The sequence below is a fragment of the Neofelis nebulosa genome, chromosome 12 (assembly GCF_028018385.1).
Source record: "Neofelis nebulosa isolate mNeoNeb1 chromosome 12, mNeoNeb1.pri, whole genome shotgun sequence".
Lineage (NCBI taxonomy): Eukaryota > Metazoa > Chordata > Mammalia > Carnivora > Felidae > Neofelis > Neofelis nebulosa.
The window spans coordinates 22394746-22409457 of record NC_080793.1 but is presented as its reverse complement, the minus strand read 5'-3'; the positions used below and the strand labels follow the sequence as shown (position 1 = coordinate 22409457).

Here is a 14712-nt window from a genome sequence, read left to right as displayed (position 1 = left end):
AACAGTAAACAAATATTAGAGACGTAATACCATAAATACTGTTGCCACGATATATCAGCGCAATAAAAATAGCTTTAAATCAAAATGTGCGAAAGGCCGAGGCCCCAGTACTAACAATTTTCTTGGTCTCGTTCTCACATATACAATGAGCAATGTGAAAGTCTGTTGGCAAAACTATAGGAGCAAAGCCACAGAACATTTTCCTAGAAAGAAAACGAAGGTGCGTCCAGGTGGCTCAGTTGGTTAAGCATCCGACTTTGGCTCAGGTCATGATCTCATGGCTTGTGAGTTCAAGCCCCACACGGGGCTCTGGGTGGACAGCTCAGAGCTTGGAGCCTGCTTCAGATTCTGTGACTCCTCTCTCTCTGCCCCTCCCCTGCTCACACTCTGTCTCTCTCTCAAAAATAAACAAACATTAAATAAAAGTTAAAAGAGAGAAAGAAAGCAAGAGAAAGAAAGAAAGAACAAAAGGAAGGAAGGAAGGAAGGAAGGAAGGAAGGAAGGAAGGAAGGAAGGAGGGAGGGAGGGAGGGAGGGAGGGAGGGAGGGAGGGAGGGAAGGAAGGAAGGAAGGAAGGAAGGAAGGAAGGAAGGAAGGAAGGAAGGAAGAAAGAAAGAAAGAAAGAAAGAAAGAAAGAAAGAAAGAAAGAAAGAAAGAAAGAAAGAAAGAAAGAAAGAAGGAAAGAAAGAGGAATCTGAACTAAGCCTTCTCCAGAGCAGGACCTGACTTAGGAAACTCCAAGCTGGTCTGGTAAAACCTCAGCAGGATTCTTCTCCTCTGCCTGCCCCCTTCTGACATTCCCTCCATTTTCCTGGAATATCCCAGCACAGGGGCCAATACACATACTTTTCTGCCCACTTAAATTCTTCTAGTAGCAGCTCATCCCACGGGCTTTACCTTTCTCACTCACAACCACATCTAGCTTCGAAGATTCCCCTGACTCCCTAGACGATATGTTCATACCCTGGTCAGAGACACATGCAAAAGCCATGGATTCCTTCCACGGATCCTGTGTGAGCATCAGCTCTGCATCGGGCTACGTGCCCAAAGAAACTTTCATGACTTACTCAACAATCCCCAAGGTCTCTCTCTTCAAATATGCACTACAAGTGCCCATCTTCTTGCTTGTGCGTGCAATTGCCACTATCAATCCGCCATTGATAATCACAGCTGTAGAAGTAGATTTTTAGGTTCACTGATATTTTTTAAGCCTCCCACACAAGACAACATCTATACATAGAGTAACTTACTGAATACATCTCCTCTGTATCAGCTGTTTTTGTACTTCTCCATCTCAAGCAGGTTTCATTAAATATTGAAATGTTACTGATGATCTGTTTTACTGCAGGGGGAAAGAATGAGAAATCAACTTACACTCTATACAAAAATGCTACCTTTTATAGAGCATGCAGCTCCTGATCTCAGGGTTGTGAGTTTGAGCCCCACAGGAGGTATAGAGATTACTTAAAAAATAAAATCTATAAAATAGAATGCTATCTTGTCACGGAATCACTTACACAGGACAATTTCAGTAGTACTTTAATTCAGAAATTAGTGGTGGCAGTCTGAGAAACACCACTTTTACATTTATGTAAACTCAATCTTGATGAAAGATTTAAAATCAAAAGATACCCAATCAGAGGATCCCTTTTAAAAATTACTTAAATCCAGTCACTGCAAACTCCCCTGGTTTACTAACCTAAAACTGCAATTCGGGCTTAGACAACCTCATTTATACAGGTAAGTATCAATTTCAAATTCTGAGCAGGGAGCAACACTGCAGCAGAGCATTGAGAAGTGCTCTTCTTTGCGGAACTGAAAAAAGATTTTCTAAGAAGTTTCACAGCAACACTGCCATGATTAATAAATCATAAAGACAACTCCCAAAGCACCTGAAAAAAAGGAAAGTCTCCAGGGAACCAAGCCTTTATTGTGTAAACCCCTGGCCTGACAGGTTCCTATGAATGAAGCCACATTGGTAGATGTGACCCTTCTTTATGGATTGGGCAGCTTTGCCCAGAGAAAACCTGTTCCACAGGTCACAAGCTGTACTTCAAATGTTGTAAGACAGAGTAGGTAAGAAAGTACAGGTGTTTCAGAATAATGGAATCTCACTATTGGGTACAGAATTTAAAGATAACTAGCAGTAGTCCAAGGAACTTTATACTTACGAAACTTTCAAAAACCAATAACCTCAATACTATTTAAGTTGCAGACCATACAAAAAGGTAGAAAGTTTCCCAATTTACTCAAGATGACTGGATATCCACAATTCCCAAATTGTGCAAGCAATTACAAAACACACTATGCCAAACTCACTTATCATTATAAATGCAAAAACCTAAAATAAAATATTAGTAAACAGAAGTCAGCAGCAGCTTCAAAGAACAATACACTATGATCAAGGAAGATTCATTCCAGGAATATAGAGGTGATCATTATTGGGAAAGTATTAATAGATTAAAAGGGAAAGGCCACATGGTTACTTCTATACCCATTATGGTTAACACATTTAATACATGTTCCTGACTAAAAATCTTAGTCAACTAAGATTTAATTTGATAGAAACTCCTTAATTTAAGAGTGTTTAGGGGCGCCTGGGTGGCGCAGTCGGTTGGGCGTCCGACTTCAGCCAGGTCACGATCTCGCGGTCCATGAGTTCGAGCCCCGCGTCAGGCTCTGGGCTGATGGCTCAGAGCCTGGAGCCTGTTTCCGATTCTGTGTCTCCCTCTCTCTCTGCCCCTCCCCCATTCATGCTATGTCTCTCTCTGTCCCAAAAATAAATAAAAAACGTTGAAAAAAAAATTTAAAAAAAAAAAAAAAAAAAAAAAAGAGTGTTTATTAGAAACCACCATCCTTGCTGGTAAAATAATGAAGCAATTTCTAGTAAAGTTAAGAACAATACAAGGATGCATGTTCTCAAAGCTATTTTTTAGCATTAGCTATGAGATTCTAGACGACATGGAGAGAGGCAAGAACAAAATGAGCTATAAATACCAGGAAGAAAGGGAATAACGCAACTTCCAGTAAATCTAAGAGAATCAACTGAAAACAAATATGAAATCACTTGAAAACAAGAGAAAAACACATGCAAATAATGGAGTTTGGCAAAGTGTACCCAAATATAAGAACACAGAAAAACTAGTCATTTTCAATAGATCTATAAGAACAAGTATGGTAGGCTAAAAACAGGCCCCCCCAAAATGTCCACATCCATCTGTGACCATGTTACCTCACATGGCAGAGGGACTCTGCAATTGATTAAGATAGGGAGAGTATCCAAGATTATCCAGATGAGCCCAATGTAGTGACCTTGGTCCTCATAAGAGAGAGACAAGAAGATCAGGGTTAGAGAGAGATTCAAGGACAAAAGCAGCAGTTAAACCAATGAGCTTCAAAGATGGAGGATGGGGCCCAAGCTAAGGAATGTTAGTAGGATCTAGAAACTCGAAAGGAAAAGGAAATGGATTCTCTCCTCCAGCTTCCAGAATGAATACACACCTGCTGACACCATCATTTTAACAGAATGGAACTGATTTGAACTTCGGACCTCCAGAACTGTAAGTTCATGTTGTTTTAAGCCACTAAATTGGTGGTAATTTGTCAAACTAGCAATAGGAAACTAAAACAATAAACTACAACAAAAAGATGCAGTACCCAGCCACCGCAGTTCACCGTGCCCAGCCACCGGGTTCAGATTAGTCCCAGCCACTGATGCATACCATGGCCAGCCTCATGCCCCCAGCAACACCAGCATGCAGCCCCCAGCCACCATAGTGCTTCAAGAAATCCAGTATAGAACTAGTGACCCAGCACAAATTTTGCTAACACCACCACTTGCTCTCAAGTTCCCCGGCAGGCATGCCCACCCTGCCTGGGCCCCACTAACACCACAGAGAGCAAGCACAGCCCACAACAGGCAGAGAATCAGTGCAAACAACTGCACTGAAGGGAAAAGTGATTCAGACACTACAGCAGACTACACACATAGCAGCATATATAGGATACTCTCCTGAAGTGCCAGGTTCTGGTGAACAGAGGAAACAGCACTGTAGGGCACTCCAAGACCTCTTCTTCATAAAGTCACTACTTTCAAGATCAGAAGACATAGCTGACTTTCTTAACACACATAAACAGACACAGAGAGGCAGACAAAACAAGGGAACAGAGAAATTTATCCCAAATGAAATACGAGGACAAGGCCATGACCAGAGATCTAAGTGAAACAGATATAAGTAACATTACTGATAGAGAATTTAAGGCAATTATCATAAGGATAATCACTGGACTTAAGAAAAATAGTGGAAGACATGAGTTGAGACCCTCAGCACAAAGATAAAGAATAACATAGCAGAGATAAAGGGCTCAATAAACAAAATGAGAAACACACTTGATGGAATGAACAGAAGAATGGAAGAAGAAGAGGAATGAATTAGTGATCTAGAAGACAGAGTAATAGGAAGTAATCAAGCTGAATAAAAGAGAGAAAAAAGAATCATGCAAAATGGGAACTCAGTGACTCCATCATATGCAATGACATTCATAGTATAGGAGTCCCAAAAGAAGAAGAGAGACAGAAAAGGAGGCAGAGAATTTATTTGAGGAAGTAGTAACCGAAAAATTTCCTAATCTGGGGAAGGAAACAGATATCCAGATCCAGAAGGCACAGAGAACTCAAATCAAAATCAACAAAAGCAGACCCACACCAAGACATATTGTAATTAAATGGCAAAATATAGTGGTAAAGAAAACATTTTTAAGGCAGCAAGAAAAAAGAAGACAGTTACTTACAATGGAAAATCCATAAGGCTAACAAGGAGACTTTTCAACAAAAACTTTGTAAGCCAGAAGGGAATGGCATGGTATATTGAAAGTGCTGAATAGGAAAAAATCTGCCACAAAAGATGCTCTATCTAGCAACAGAAGGAGAGATAAAGAGTTTCCCAGACAAACAAAAACTAAAAGAGTTCAACCAAATCAGGCCTGCAAGAAATACTAAAGGGGGCTCTTTGAGTGGAGAGACCAAAAATGACAGTATAAAGGAAGGAAACACAAAAGCAATAAAAATGAATATTTTTGTAAAAAATCAGTCAAGGAATTCACAAAATAAAAGAATATAAGGGGCACCTGGGTGGCTCAGTTAGTTAAGCATCCAACTTTGGCTCAGGTCATGAGCTCATGGCTCATGAGTTCAAGCCGCACTTTGGGCTCTGTGCTGACAGCTCAGAGTCCATAGACTGCACTGGGTTCTGTGTCTCCATCTCTCTCTGCCTTTCCCTTGCTCATACTCTGTCTCTCTCTCTCTCTCAAAAATAAACATTAATATATATTATATATATATATAATATATATTATATCTATGATATATATTACATATACACATTACACATATATATATTACATGTAATATATATATTATATATAATATGTATATAAGGGGCACCTGGGTGGTTCAGTCAGTTGGGCCTCTGACTTGGGCTCAGATCATGATCTCATGGTTTGTGGGTTTGAGCTGTGCATTGGGCTCTGTGCTAACAGCTCAGAGCCTGGAGCCTGCTTTGGATTCTGTCTCCCTCTCTCTCTGTCCCAATCCTGCTTGCACTCTGTCTCTGTCTCTCAAAAACAAATAAACATTCAAAAATACATACACACACACACACACACACACACACACACACACACAAATAAAATATAATAACATATATCTAAAATATGGGGAGTGGCACAAAAACAGACACATAGACCAATGGAATAGAATAGAAACCCCAGAACTAGACTCACAAACGTATGGCCAACTAATCTTTGACAAAGCAGGAAAGAACATCCAATGGAAAAAAGACAGTCTCTTTAACAAATGGTGCTGGGAGAACTGGACAGCAACATGCAGAAGGTTGAAACTAGACCACTTTCTCACACCATTCACAAAAACAAACTCAAAATGGATAAAGGACCTGAACGTGAGACAGGAAAGCATCAAAACTCTAGAGGAGAAAGCAGGAAAAGACCTCTCTGACCTCAGCCATAGCAATTTCTTACTTGACACATCCCCAAAGGCAAGGGAATTAAAAGCAAAAATGAACTACTGGGACCTTATGAAGATAAAAAGCTTCTGCACAGCAAAAGGAAACAACCAACAAAACTAAAAGGCAACCAACGGAATGGGAAAAGATATTTGCAAATGCCATATTGGACAAAGGGCTAGTATCCAAAATCTATAAAGAGCTCACCAAACTCCACACCCGAAAAACAAATAACCCAGTGAAGAAATGGGCAGAAAACACGAATAGACACTTCTCTAAAGAAGACATCCAGATGGCCAACAGGCACATGAAAAGATGCTCAACGTTGCTCCTCATCAGGGAAATACAAATCAAAACCACACTCAGGTATCACCTCACGCCAGTCAGAGTGGCCAAAATGAACAAATCAGGAGACTATAGATGCTCGAGAGATGTGGAGAAACAGGAACCCTCTTGCACTGTTGGTGGGAACGCAAATTGGTGCAGCCACTCTGGAAAACAGTGTGGAGGTTCCTCAGAAAATTAAAAATAGACCTACCCTATGACCCAGCAATAGCACTGCTAGGAATTTACCCAAGGGATACAGGAGTACTGATGCATAGGGGCACTTGTACCCCAATGTTTATAGCAGCACTCTCAACAATAGCCAAATTATGGAAAGAGCCTAAATGTCCATCAACTGATGAATGGATAAAAAAAATTGTGGTTTATATACACAATGGAGTACTACATGGCAATGAGAAAGAACGAAATATGGCCCTTTGTAGCAACATGGATGGAACTGGAGAGTGTGATGCTAAGTGAAATAAGCCATGCAGAGAAAGACAGATATCATATGGTTTCACTCTTATGTGGATCCTGAGAAACTTAACAGAAACCCATGGAGGAGGGGAAGGAAAAAAAAAAAAAGGTTAGAGTGGGAGAGAGCCAAAGCATTAGAGACTCTTAAAAACTGAGAACAAACTGAGGGTTGATGGGGGGTGGGAGGGAGGGGAGGGTGGGTGATGGGTATTGAGGAGAGCACCTTTTAGGATGAGCACTGGGTGTTGTATGGAAACCAATTTGACAATAAACTCCATATATTGAAAAAAAATAAAAAATAAGGTAAAAAAAAAAGAAAAGAAAAAAATAAAAGTAACACTCATAAAAAAAAAAAGACAGTGAGGGGGTAGAGAAACATGTATCATGCAAATGGATGTCAAAAGAAAACTGGAGTAGCAATACTTAGATCAGACAACATAGACTTTAAAACAAAGGCTGTCGGGGTGCCTGAGTGGCTCAGTTGGTTAAGCATCCAACTCTTGATCTTGGCTCAGGTCATGATCTCAACTCAAGTCATGATTTCACGGTTTGTGGATGTGAGCCCCACACTGGGCTCTATGCTGGCAGCACAGAGCTTGCTTGGGATTCTGTCTCTCCCTCTCTCTGCCCCTCCCCCGCTTGTGTACTCAGGTGTAGTGCACACTCTCTCTCTCAAAATAAATAAATAAACTTAAAAGAAAAAAGACTGCAATAAGAGTCAAAGAAGGAAACTACATAATAATAAAGGGGACAATCCAACAAGAAGATATAACAATTGTAAATATTTATGCACCCAATATGAAAGCATCCAAATACACAAAACCTTTACTAACAAACATAAAGGAACTAATCAATAGTAATACAATAATAGTAGGGGGCTTTAACATCCCACTTACGTCAATGGACAAATCATCTAAACACAAAATCAACAAGGAAATAGTGGCTTTGAATGACCCACTGGAACAGATGGATTTAACAGATATATTCAGAACATTCCAACCTAAAACAACAGAATATACATTCTCTGCAAGTACATGGAACATTCTCCAGAAAGATCATATATTAGGCCACATAACCAGCCTCAACAAATTCAAAAAGACTGAAGTCATACCATGTATCTTTTCTGACCACAGTACTATAAAAATAGAAGTCAACCACAAGAAAAAATCTGGAAAGCACACAAATACATGGAGGTTAAGTAACATGCCGCTAAATAATGAATGGGTAAACCAAGAAATCAAGAAGAAATAAAAAAGGGCACTTGGGTGGCTCAATCAGTTAAGTGTCTTAACTCTTGATTTCAGCTCAGGTCATGATCTCAAGGTTCGTGGGATCAAGCCCCACATTGGGCTCTGCACTGACAGCCCAGAAATTTCTTGGGAGTCTCTCTGCTCTTCCCTTGCTCTCTTTCTTTCTCAAAATAAGTAAGTAAAGCATTTAAAAAAAGATAAAAAACTACATGGAAACAAATGAAAATGAAAACACAATAGTCCAAAACCTGTGGGATGCAGCCAAAGTGGTTCTAAGAGGGAAGTTTATAGTAATATAGGCCTACCTCAAGAAGAAAAATCTCCCATAAACAACATAACCTTACACCTAAAGAAGCTAGAAAAAGAACAAACAAAACCTAAATCTAGAAGAAGTAAGTAAATAATAAAGATTAGAGCAGAAATAAATTATATAGAAACTAAAAAAACAATAGAACCAATCAATGAAACCAGGACCTGGTTCTCTGGGGGAAAAAAAAAAAACAGTTTAAAACCTTTAGCTGGATTTATCAAGAGAAAAAGGAGAAAGGACTCAAATAAAATCACAGATGAGAAAGGAGAAAATAACAACTAATATCACAGAAATACAAACTCTTGTAAGAGAATATTATGAAAAACTATATGCCAATAAATTACACAACCTAGAAGAAATGGATAAATTTCTAGAAACATGTAAACTACCACAACTGAAAAAGGAATAAATAGAAAATTTGAAGAGACCAATGATTAGCCAAGAAATTAAATCTGTAATCAAAAAACTCACAACAAACAAAAGTTCAGGAACAGATGGCTTCACAGGTGAATTCTACCAAGCATTTAAGGAAGAATTAATACCTATTTCTCTCAAACTATTTCAAAAAAAAAAAACAAAAAAACAGAAAAGCAAGGAAAAGTTCCAAATTCATTCTTTGAGGCCAGCATTATCCTGATACAAAAACTGGATAAAGACACCACTAAAAAAGAGAACTACAGAGCAATATCCCTGATGAACACAGACACATAAAAATCCTCTTTAAAATACTAGCAAACTGAATCCAACAATACATTTAAAAAATCATTCACCATGATCAAGTGGGATTTATTCCTAGGCCACAAGGGTGATTCAATATTCGCAAATCAATCAACATGATACATCACATCAATATGAGAAAGGATAAGAACCATATGATCTCAGATGCAGAAAAAGCATGTGACAAAGTACAACAACTATTCATGATAAAAACTCTCAGCAAGTAGGTTTAGAGGGAGTATACCTGAACTTAATAAAGGCCTTATATGAAAAACCCACAGCTAACATCATCCTTAATGGGGAAACACTGAGAGCTTTTCCCCTAATGTCAAGAACAAGATAAGGATGTTCGCTCTCAACACTTTTATTCAACATAATACTTAAAGTCCTAGCCACAACAATCAGACAACAAAAAGAAATAAAAGGCATCCAAATTGCTAAAGAAGAAGTAAAACTCTCATTATTTGCATGATATGAGACATACATATGTACACACACACACACACACACACACACACACACACACACACATATATATATATCCTGAAAGATTCCACCAAAAAAATTGCTAGAACTGAGAAACAAATTCAGTAAGGTGGCAGGATACAGAATCAAGGTACAGAAATCTATTGCATTTCTACACAACAATAATGAAGCAGCAGAAAGAGAAATTAAGAAAACAATCCCACTTACAATTGCACCAGGAATAATACGATACCCAGGAATACATCTACCAAAGAGGTAAAAGACCTGTACTCTGAAAACTATAAAACACTGATGAAACAAATGGAAGATGACACAAAGAAATGGAAAGACATTCCATGCTCACAGATAGGAAGAATAAGTATTGTTAAAATATCCCTGCTACCCAAAGCAATCTACAGATTTAATGCAACCCCTATCAAAATACCAATAGCAATTTTCACAGAACTAAAACAAACTATTCTAAAATTTGTATGCAACCACCAAAGACCTTGAATAGTCAAAGCAATCCTGAAAAGGAAAAGCAAAGCTGGGGGCATCACAAATCTGGACTTCAAGTTTTATTACAAAGCTACAGTAATCAAAACACTTGAGACTAGCACAAAAAAAAAAGACACACAGATCAATGGCACAGAATAGAAAACCCAGAAATGAACCCACAATTATATGGTCGATTAATCTTCAACAAAAGAGGAAGAATATCCAATGGGAAAAGTCTCTTCAATAAACGGTGCTGGGATGGCATCACGAAAAAGAAAAAAAAAAAAGGACTGTTTACACCATACACAAAAATAAATTCAAAATGGATTAAAGAGGGGGGCCTGGGTGGCTCAGTTGGTTAAGCATCCAACTTGAGCTCAGGTCACAATCTCATGGTTCGTGAGTTCAAACCCCATGGAAGGCTCTATGAAGACACCTCAGAGCCTAAAGCCTATTTCGGATACTGTGTCTCCCTTTCTCTCTCTCTCTCTGCCCTTCCCTGCTTACACTCTGTCTCTCTCTCTCAATCAAAACTAAATAAACATTAAAAAAAATTTTTTTTAGTGGATTAAAGACCTAAATGTGAGACCTGAAACCATAAAAAATCCTAGAAGAGAACACAGGCAGTAATGTTGTTGACATGGGCCATAGCAACTTTTTTCTAAATATGTCTCCTGAGGCAAGAGAAACAGAAGCAATAAGTAAACTATTGGGACCACATCAAAATAAAACACTTCTTCACAGCAAAGGAAACAATCAACAAAACCAAAGGCAACATACAGAATGAGAGAAGATATTTGCAAATGACATAACTGGTAAAGGGTTAGTATCCAAAATAAATAAAGAACTTATAAAACTCAACATCCAAAAACCAAATAATCCAATTAAAAATGGGTAGAAGACATGAACAGACGTTTCTACAAATAAGACATACAGATGGTCAACAGACACATGAAAAGATGCTCATCTTCACTTACCATCAGGGAAATGCAAATCAAAACTACACTGAGTTATCACCTCACACCTGTCAGAATGGCTAAACGTAAGAACACAAGAAATAACAGGTGTTGGTGAGGATGTGGAGGAAGGAACTCTCCTACACTGTTAGTGGGAATGCCAACTGGTGAAGCCACTGTGGAAAACAGCATAGAAGTTCCTCAAAAATTAAAAAAAAGAACTATCCTAGGGGCACCTGGGTGGCTCAGTCAGTTAAGCCTCCAACACTTGATTTCGGGTCAGGTCATATAATCTCAAAGTTTGTGAGATGGAGCCCCACGTTGGGCTCTGCGCTGACAGCAAGGAGCCTGCTTCAGATTCTCTCTCTCTCTCTCTCTCTCTCTCTGTCTCTGTCTCTCTCTCTGTCTGTCTCTCTCTCTCTCTCTCTGCCCTACCCCTCTTCCCCCTCTCGAGCACACACACATGTGCACTTTCTCTCTCAAAAATAAATAAGCTTAAAAAAAAAAAGAGGTACGTGATGGAGATTAAGAAGTGCACTTGTCATGATGAGCACCAAGTAATGTAAGGAAGTGTTGAGTTACTACACTGTACACCTGAAACTAATATAATACTTTGTGCTAACTAAAATTAAGACTGGGGCGCCTGGGTGGCTCAGTCGGTTGAGCGTCCGACTTCAGCTCAGGTCATGATCTCACACTTCGTGAGTTTGAGCCCCGCGTCCGGCTCTGTGCTGACAGCTCAGAGCCTGGAGCCCGCTTCAGATTCTGTGTCTCCCCTCTCTCTGTCCCTCCCCTGCTCATGCTCAGTCTCTCTGTCTCAAAAATAAATTTAAAAAAACATTTAAAAAAATGAATAAATAAAATTAAGACTAAATTTTAAAAAAATTAAATAAAATAATCAAAAGATCCTTATCCACAGGAGAAGAAACCACAAACTTCAAATAAAATAGAATAGGAATAGATTTATTAGAAATAAATCTAACTAGAAATGTCCAAGACTTATGAAGATTTTTTTTTTTTTTCCAGAAGGACAGAAAAGAAAACAATAGAGAAATGCCACATCCATGAATGGAAAGACTCAAAAGTGAACCTTCTTGGAACGTGGTGAATTTACACATCCATTCAATAAATACTTAGAAAGTTCTTACCATCTACAGGCATGCTTTAGGGGCTAGGGATAAAGTGGAGAGGAAACAAAGTTGCTACACCTAAGGGAATTCATTCTAGCAAAAAAGGCAGAAAATAAATAAGTAGACAAAACAAATAAAAAATATAATCTTGTGTGCTGGTAAAGTCTGAAGAAAAGCAACGCAGGAGGCTAGAAAGCACAGAGATGATTTGTGAGCAGAGACCTGACGGATGTGAGTCACCAAGAATGGAAGAAGAGCAGTCAGAGGGAGCTCCAAGGTCTGTGTCCCCCATGTAGGAAATCAGCTTGGCACACTCACTGAACAGAAAGCAATCACTGCTACATTTCTTTGGAAGGATTAACGAGAATAGCAACAAAAACACTGAATTGAAAGAGGTCATAAGCAGGTATCAGTACCTATTATAAAGCTACAACAATGTTTCTCTACCGTTTTTCATTACAGCCCCACAAGCGGCCTTTTTTTTTTTTAATTTTTTTAATACAATTTATTGTCAAACTGGCTAACATACAGTGTGTAAAGTGTGCTCCTGGATACAGTGTGTAAAGTGTGCTCCTGGTTTTGGGGGTAGATTCCCTTGGTTCATCATTTACATACAACGCCCAGTGCTCATCCCAACAAGTGGTTCATCGTTTACATACAACACCCAGTGCTCATCCCAACAAGTGCCCTCCTCAACGTCCATCACCCACTTTCCCCTCTCCCAAACCACCCCCCCCCACTCTCTGTTCTCTGTATTTAAGAGTCTCTTATGGTTTGCCTCCCTCCCTCTCTGTTTGTAACTTTTCCCCCCTTCCCTTCCCCCATGGTTTCCTATTAAATTTAAGCCCTAGAGGAGAAAGCAGGCAACAACCTATTTGACCTCAGCCACGGCAATTTCTTGCTTGACACCTCTCCAAAGGCAAGAGAATTAAAAGCAAAAATGAGCAACCTTTTTAAACAGTTTTCCCCTAATCTCTCACCTTCTATAAAAATGTAATAATCCCAGATATGCTGTATGTTTCTTATGTACTATATGTTTATCTGTGCTTCATATATAAAAAGAATAAAATTCTCTCACCTCTCAAGAACAAATTTTTGCCCCCTTGTGGGTAATTTTGCCCCCAGGGTGACATCACCCCCACTGAGAATATGCTAGAGTAATTAAACAGAACTGTTTCACTGGTTAAATTCAGTTGCATCTTGGTCAGAGGGCAACTCTCACCCTAGGTCCCCTTCCCTCCACTCAGGGGGCTTATGGTTTGGACCACAGGCAGGTTGAACCCGTGAGGTGTTCAACTGGGGAGAAAAGGATCCCCAATAGAACCAGTCCTGAATCTCTTCTTACCCTGCTCTCTGACCCCTTGCTATGGCAAGTACATGCCCTGTCCCTCATACCAATATTCCTTCCCTGCTTCATTTTTAGTGGTCACTCTGCCTACTCTTTCTCTCCCTTCCCCACCCAGAAGGCCAACCTAATCAAGAATCCTGCAGTTGAAAAACCAGACCTGCAAGAATGCCTCACTGAAGAGAAGAGTTGGTTCCTAGTTCATCAACTTCTTTGAAACTTTGTTTCTGCTTCAGTAATGTGAGGGAGCAACTCTGGGCAAAACCAGTCATTACTTCCTCTGTGCCCCCATAGTACCTGCAAATACCTCAATTACACGTTATGCACCGTATTATTATTGATTCTGTCTATTGCCCCCACTGAACTGAGAGACACGGTTTCTGCCCTTAACATGTATTTAATCTAGAAAAAGAGTTATACCCTATATTTGTATAATAAAAATACAAGGGCATATATAATAAATGTCATAAAGTAAATTTAAATAATAGTTAACATCTCACAGATGCTTGTTGTGAGTCAGGTATTATGCTGGTTCCCCATAACCCACTTATTTTCACAACAAACCCATGATATAGGTATTGCTACTCCCATTTTTACAGTTAAAGCAATTTAGGCACATAAAGGTTTAAGTAATTTGCCCAAAGGCATACAAAGAGTAAGAGATCTGAGATTTGAGTTGGATAGTCTGACTCCAGAGTGTGCCAAACTATTACACATACTTCCCTGGAACAGAGTATAGGAATTCAGAAAGAAAATTTATTTTCAGTTGGAGAGACTGTAGAAGAAGGGGGATGGGAATATTAGGAACTAAATAAAAAAGGGGCGGGGGTTCCACGTAGAAGAGCGAGCATGAGCAAAGATATGGGGGTGGAGGGGCGCCTGGGTGGCGCAGTCGGTTAAGCGTCCGACTTCAGCCAGGTCACGATCTCGCGGTCCGTGAGTTCGAGCCCCGCGTCGGGCTCTGGGCTGATGGCTCGGAGCCTGGAGCCTGTTTCCGATTCTGTGTCTCCCTCTCTCTGCCCCTCCCCCGTTCATGCTCTGTCTCTCTCTGTCCCAAAAATAAATAAAAAACGTTGAAAAAAAAATTAAAAAAAAAAAAAAAGATATGGGGGTGGAAAAGTTAGCACTTGAGAATTTATTCTAGATTAGTGCTGCAATTTGTTCAATGATAATGGTGGCCAGTTAAATCCAAATCTCTCAACACCTTTCCGAAAATATTCT

The 14712-nt window shown here is 39.5% G+C and overlaps 1 protein-coding gene across 29 annotated transcripts in view; it reads right to left on the bottom strand.

The window, feature by feature from the left end:
- SUSD1 (sushi domain containing 1) overlaps positions 1-14712 on the bottom strand; it is a 305056-nt gene that overhangs the window by 188478 nt on the left and 101866 nt on the right. For all 29 annotated transcript variants that reach the window (XR_009251485.1, XR_009251480.1, XR_009251484.1 and 26 more), the window contains one exon: positions 1250-1341. Coding sequence is in view for 19 of the 29 variants with exons in the window: in XM_058694526.1 (XP_058550509.1) it covers positions 1250-1341 (92 nt within the window). In the remaining 10 variants the exon portion in view is untranslated. The remainder of the gene's footprint in view (positions 1-1249; positions 1342-14712) is intronic.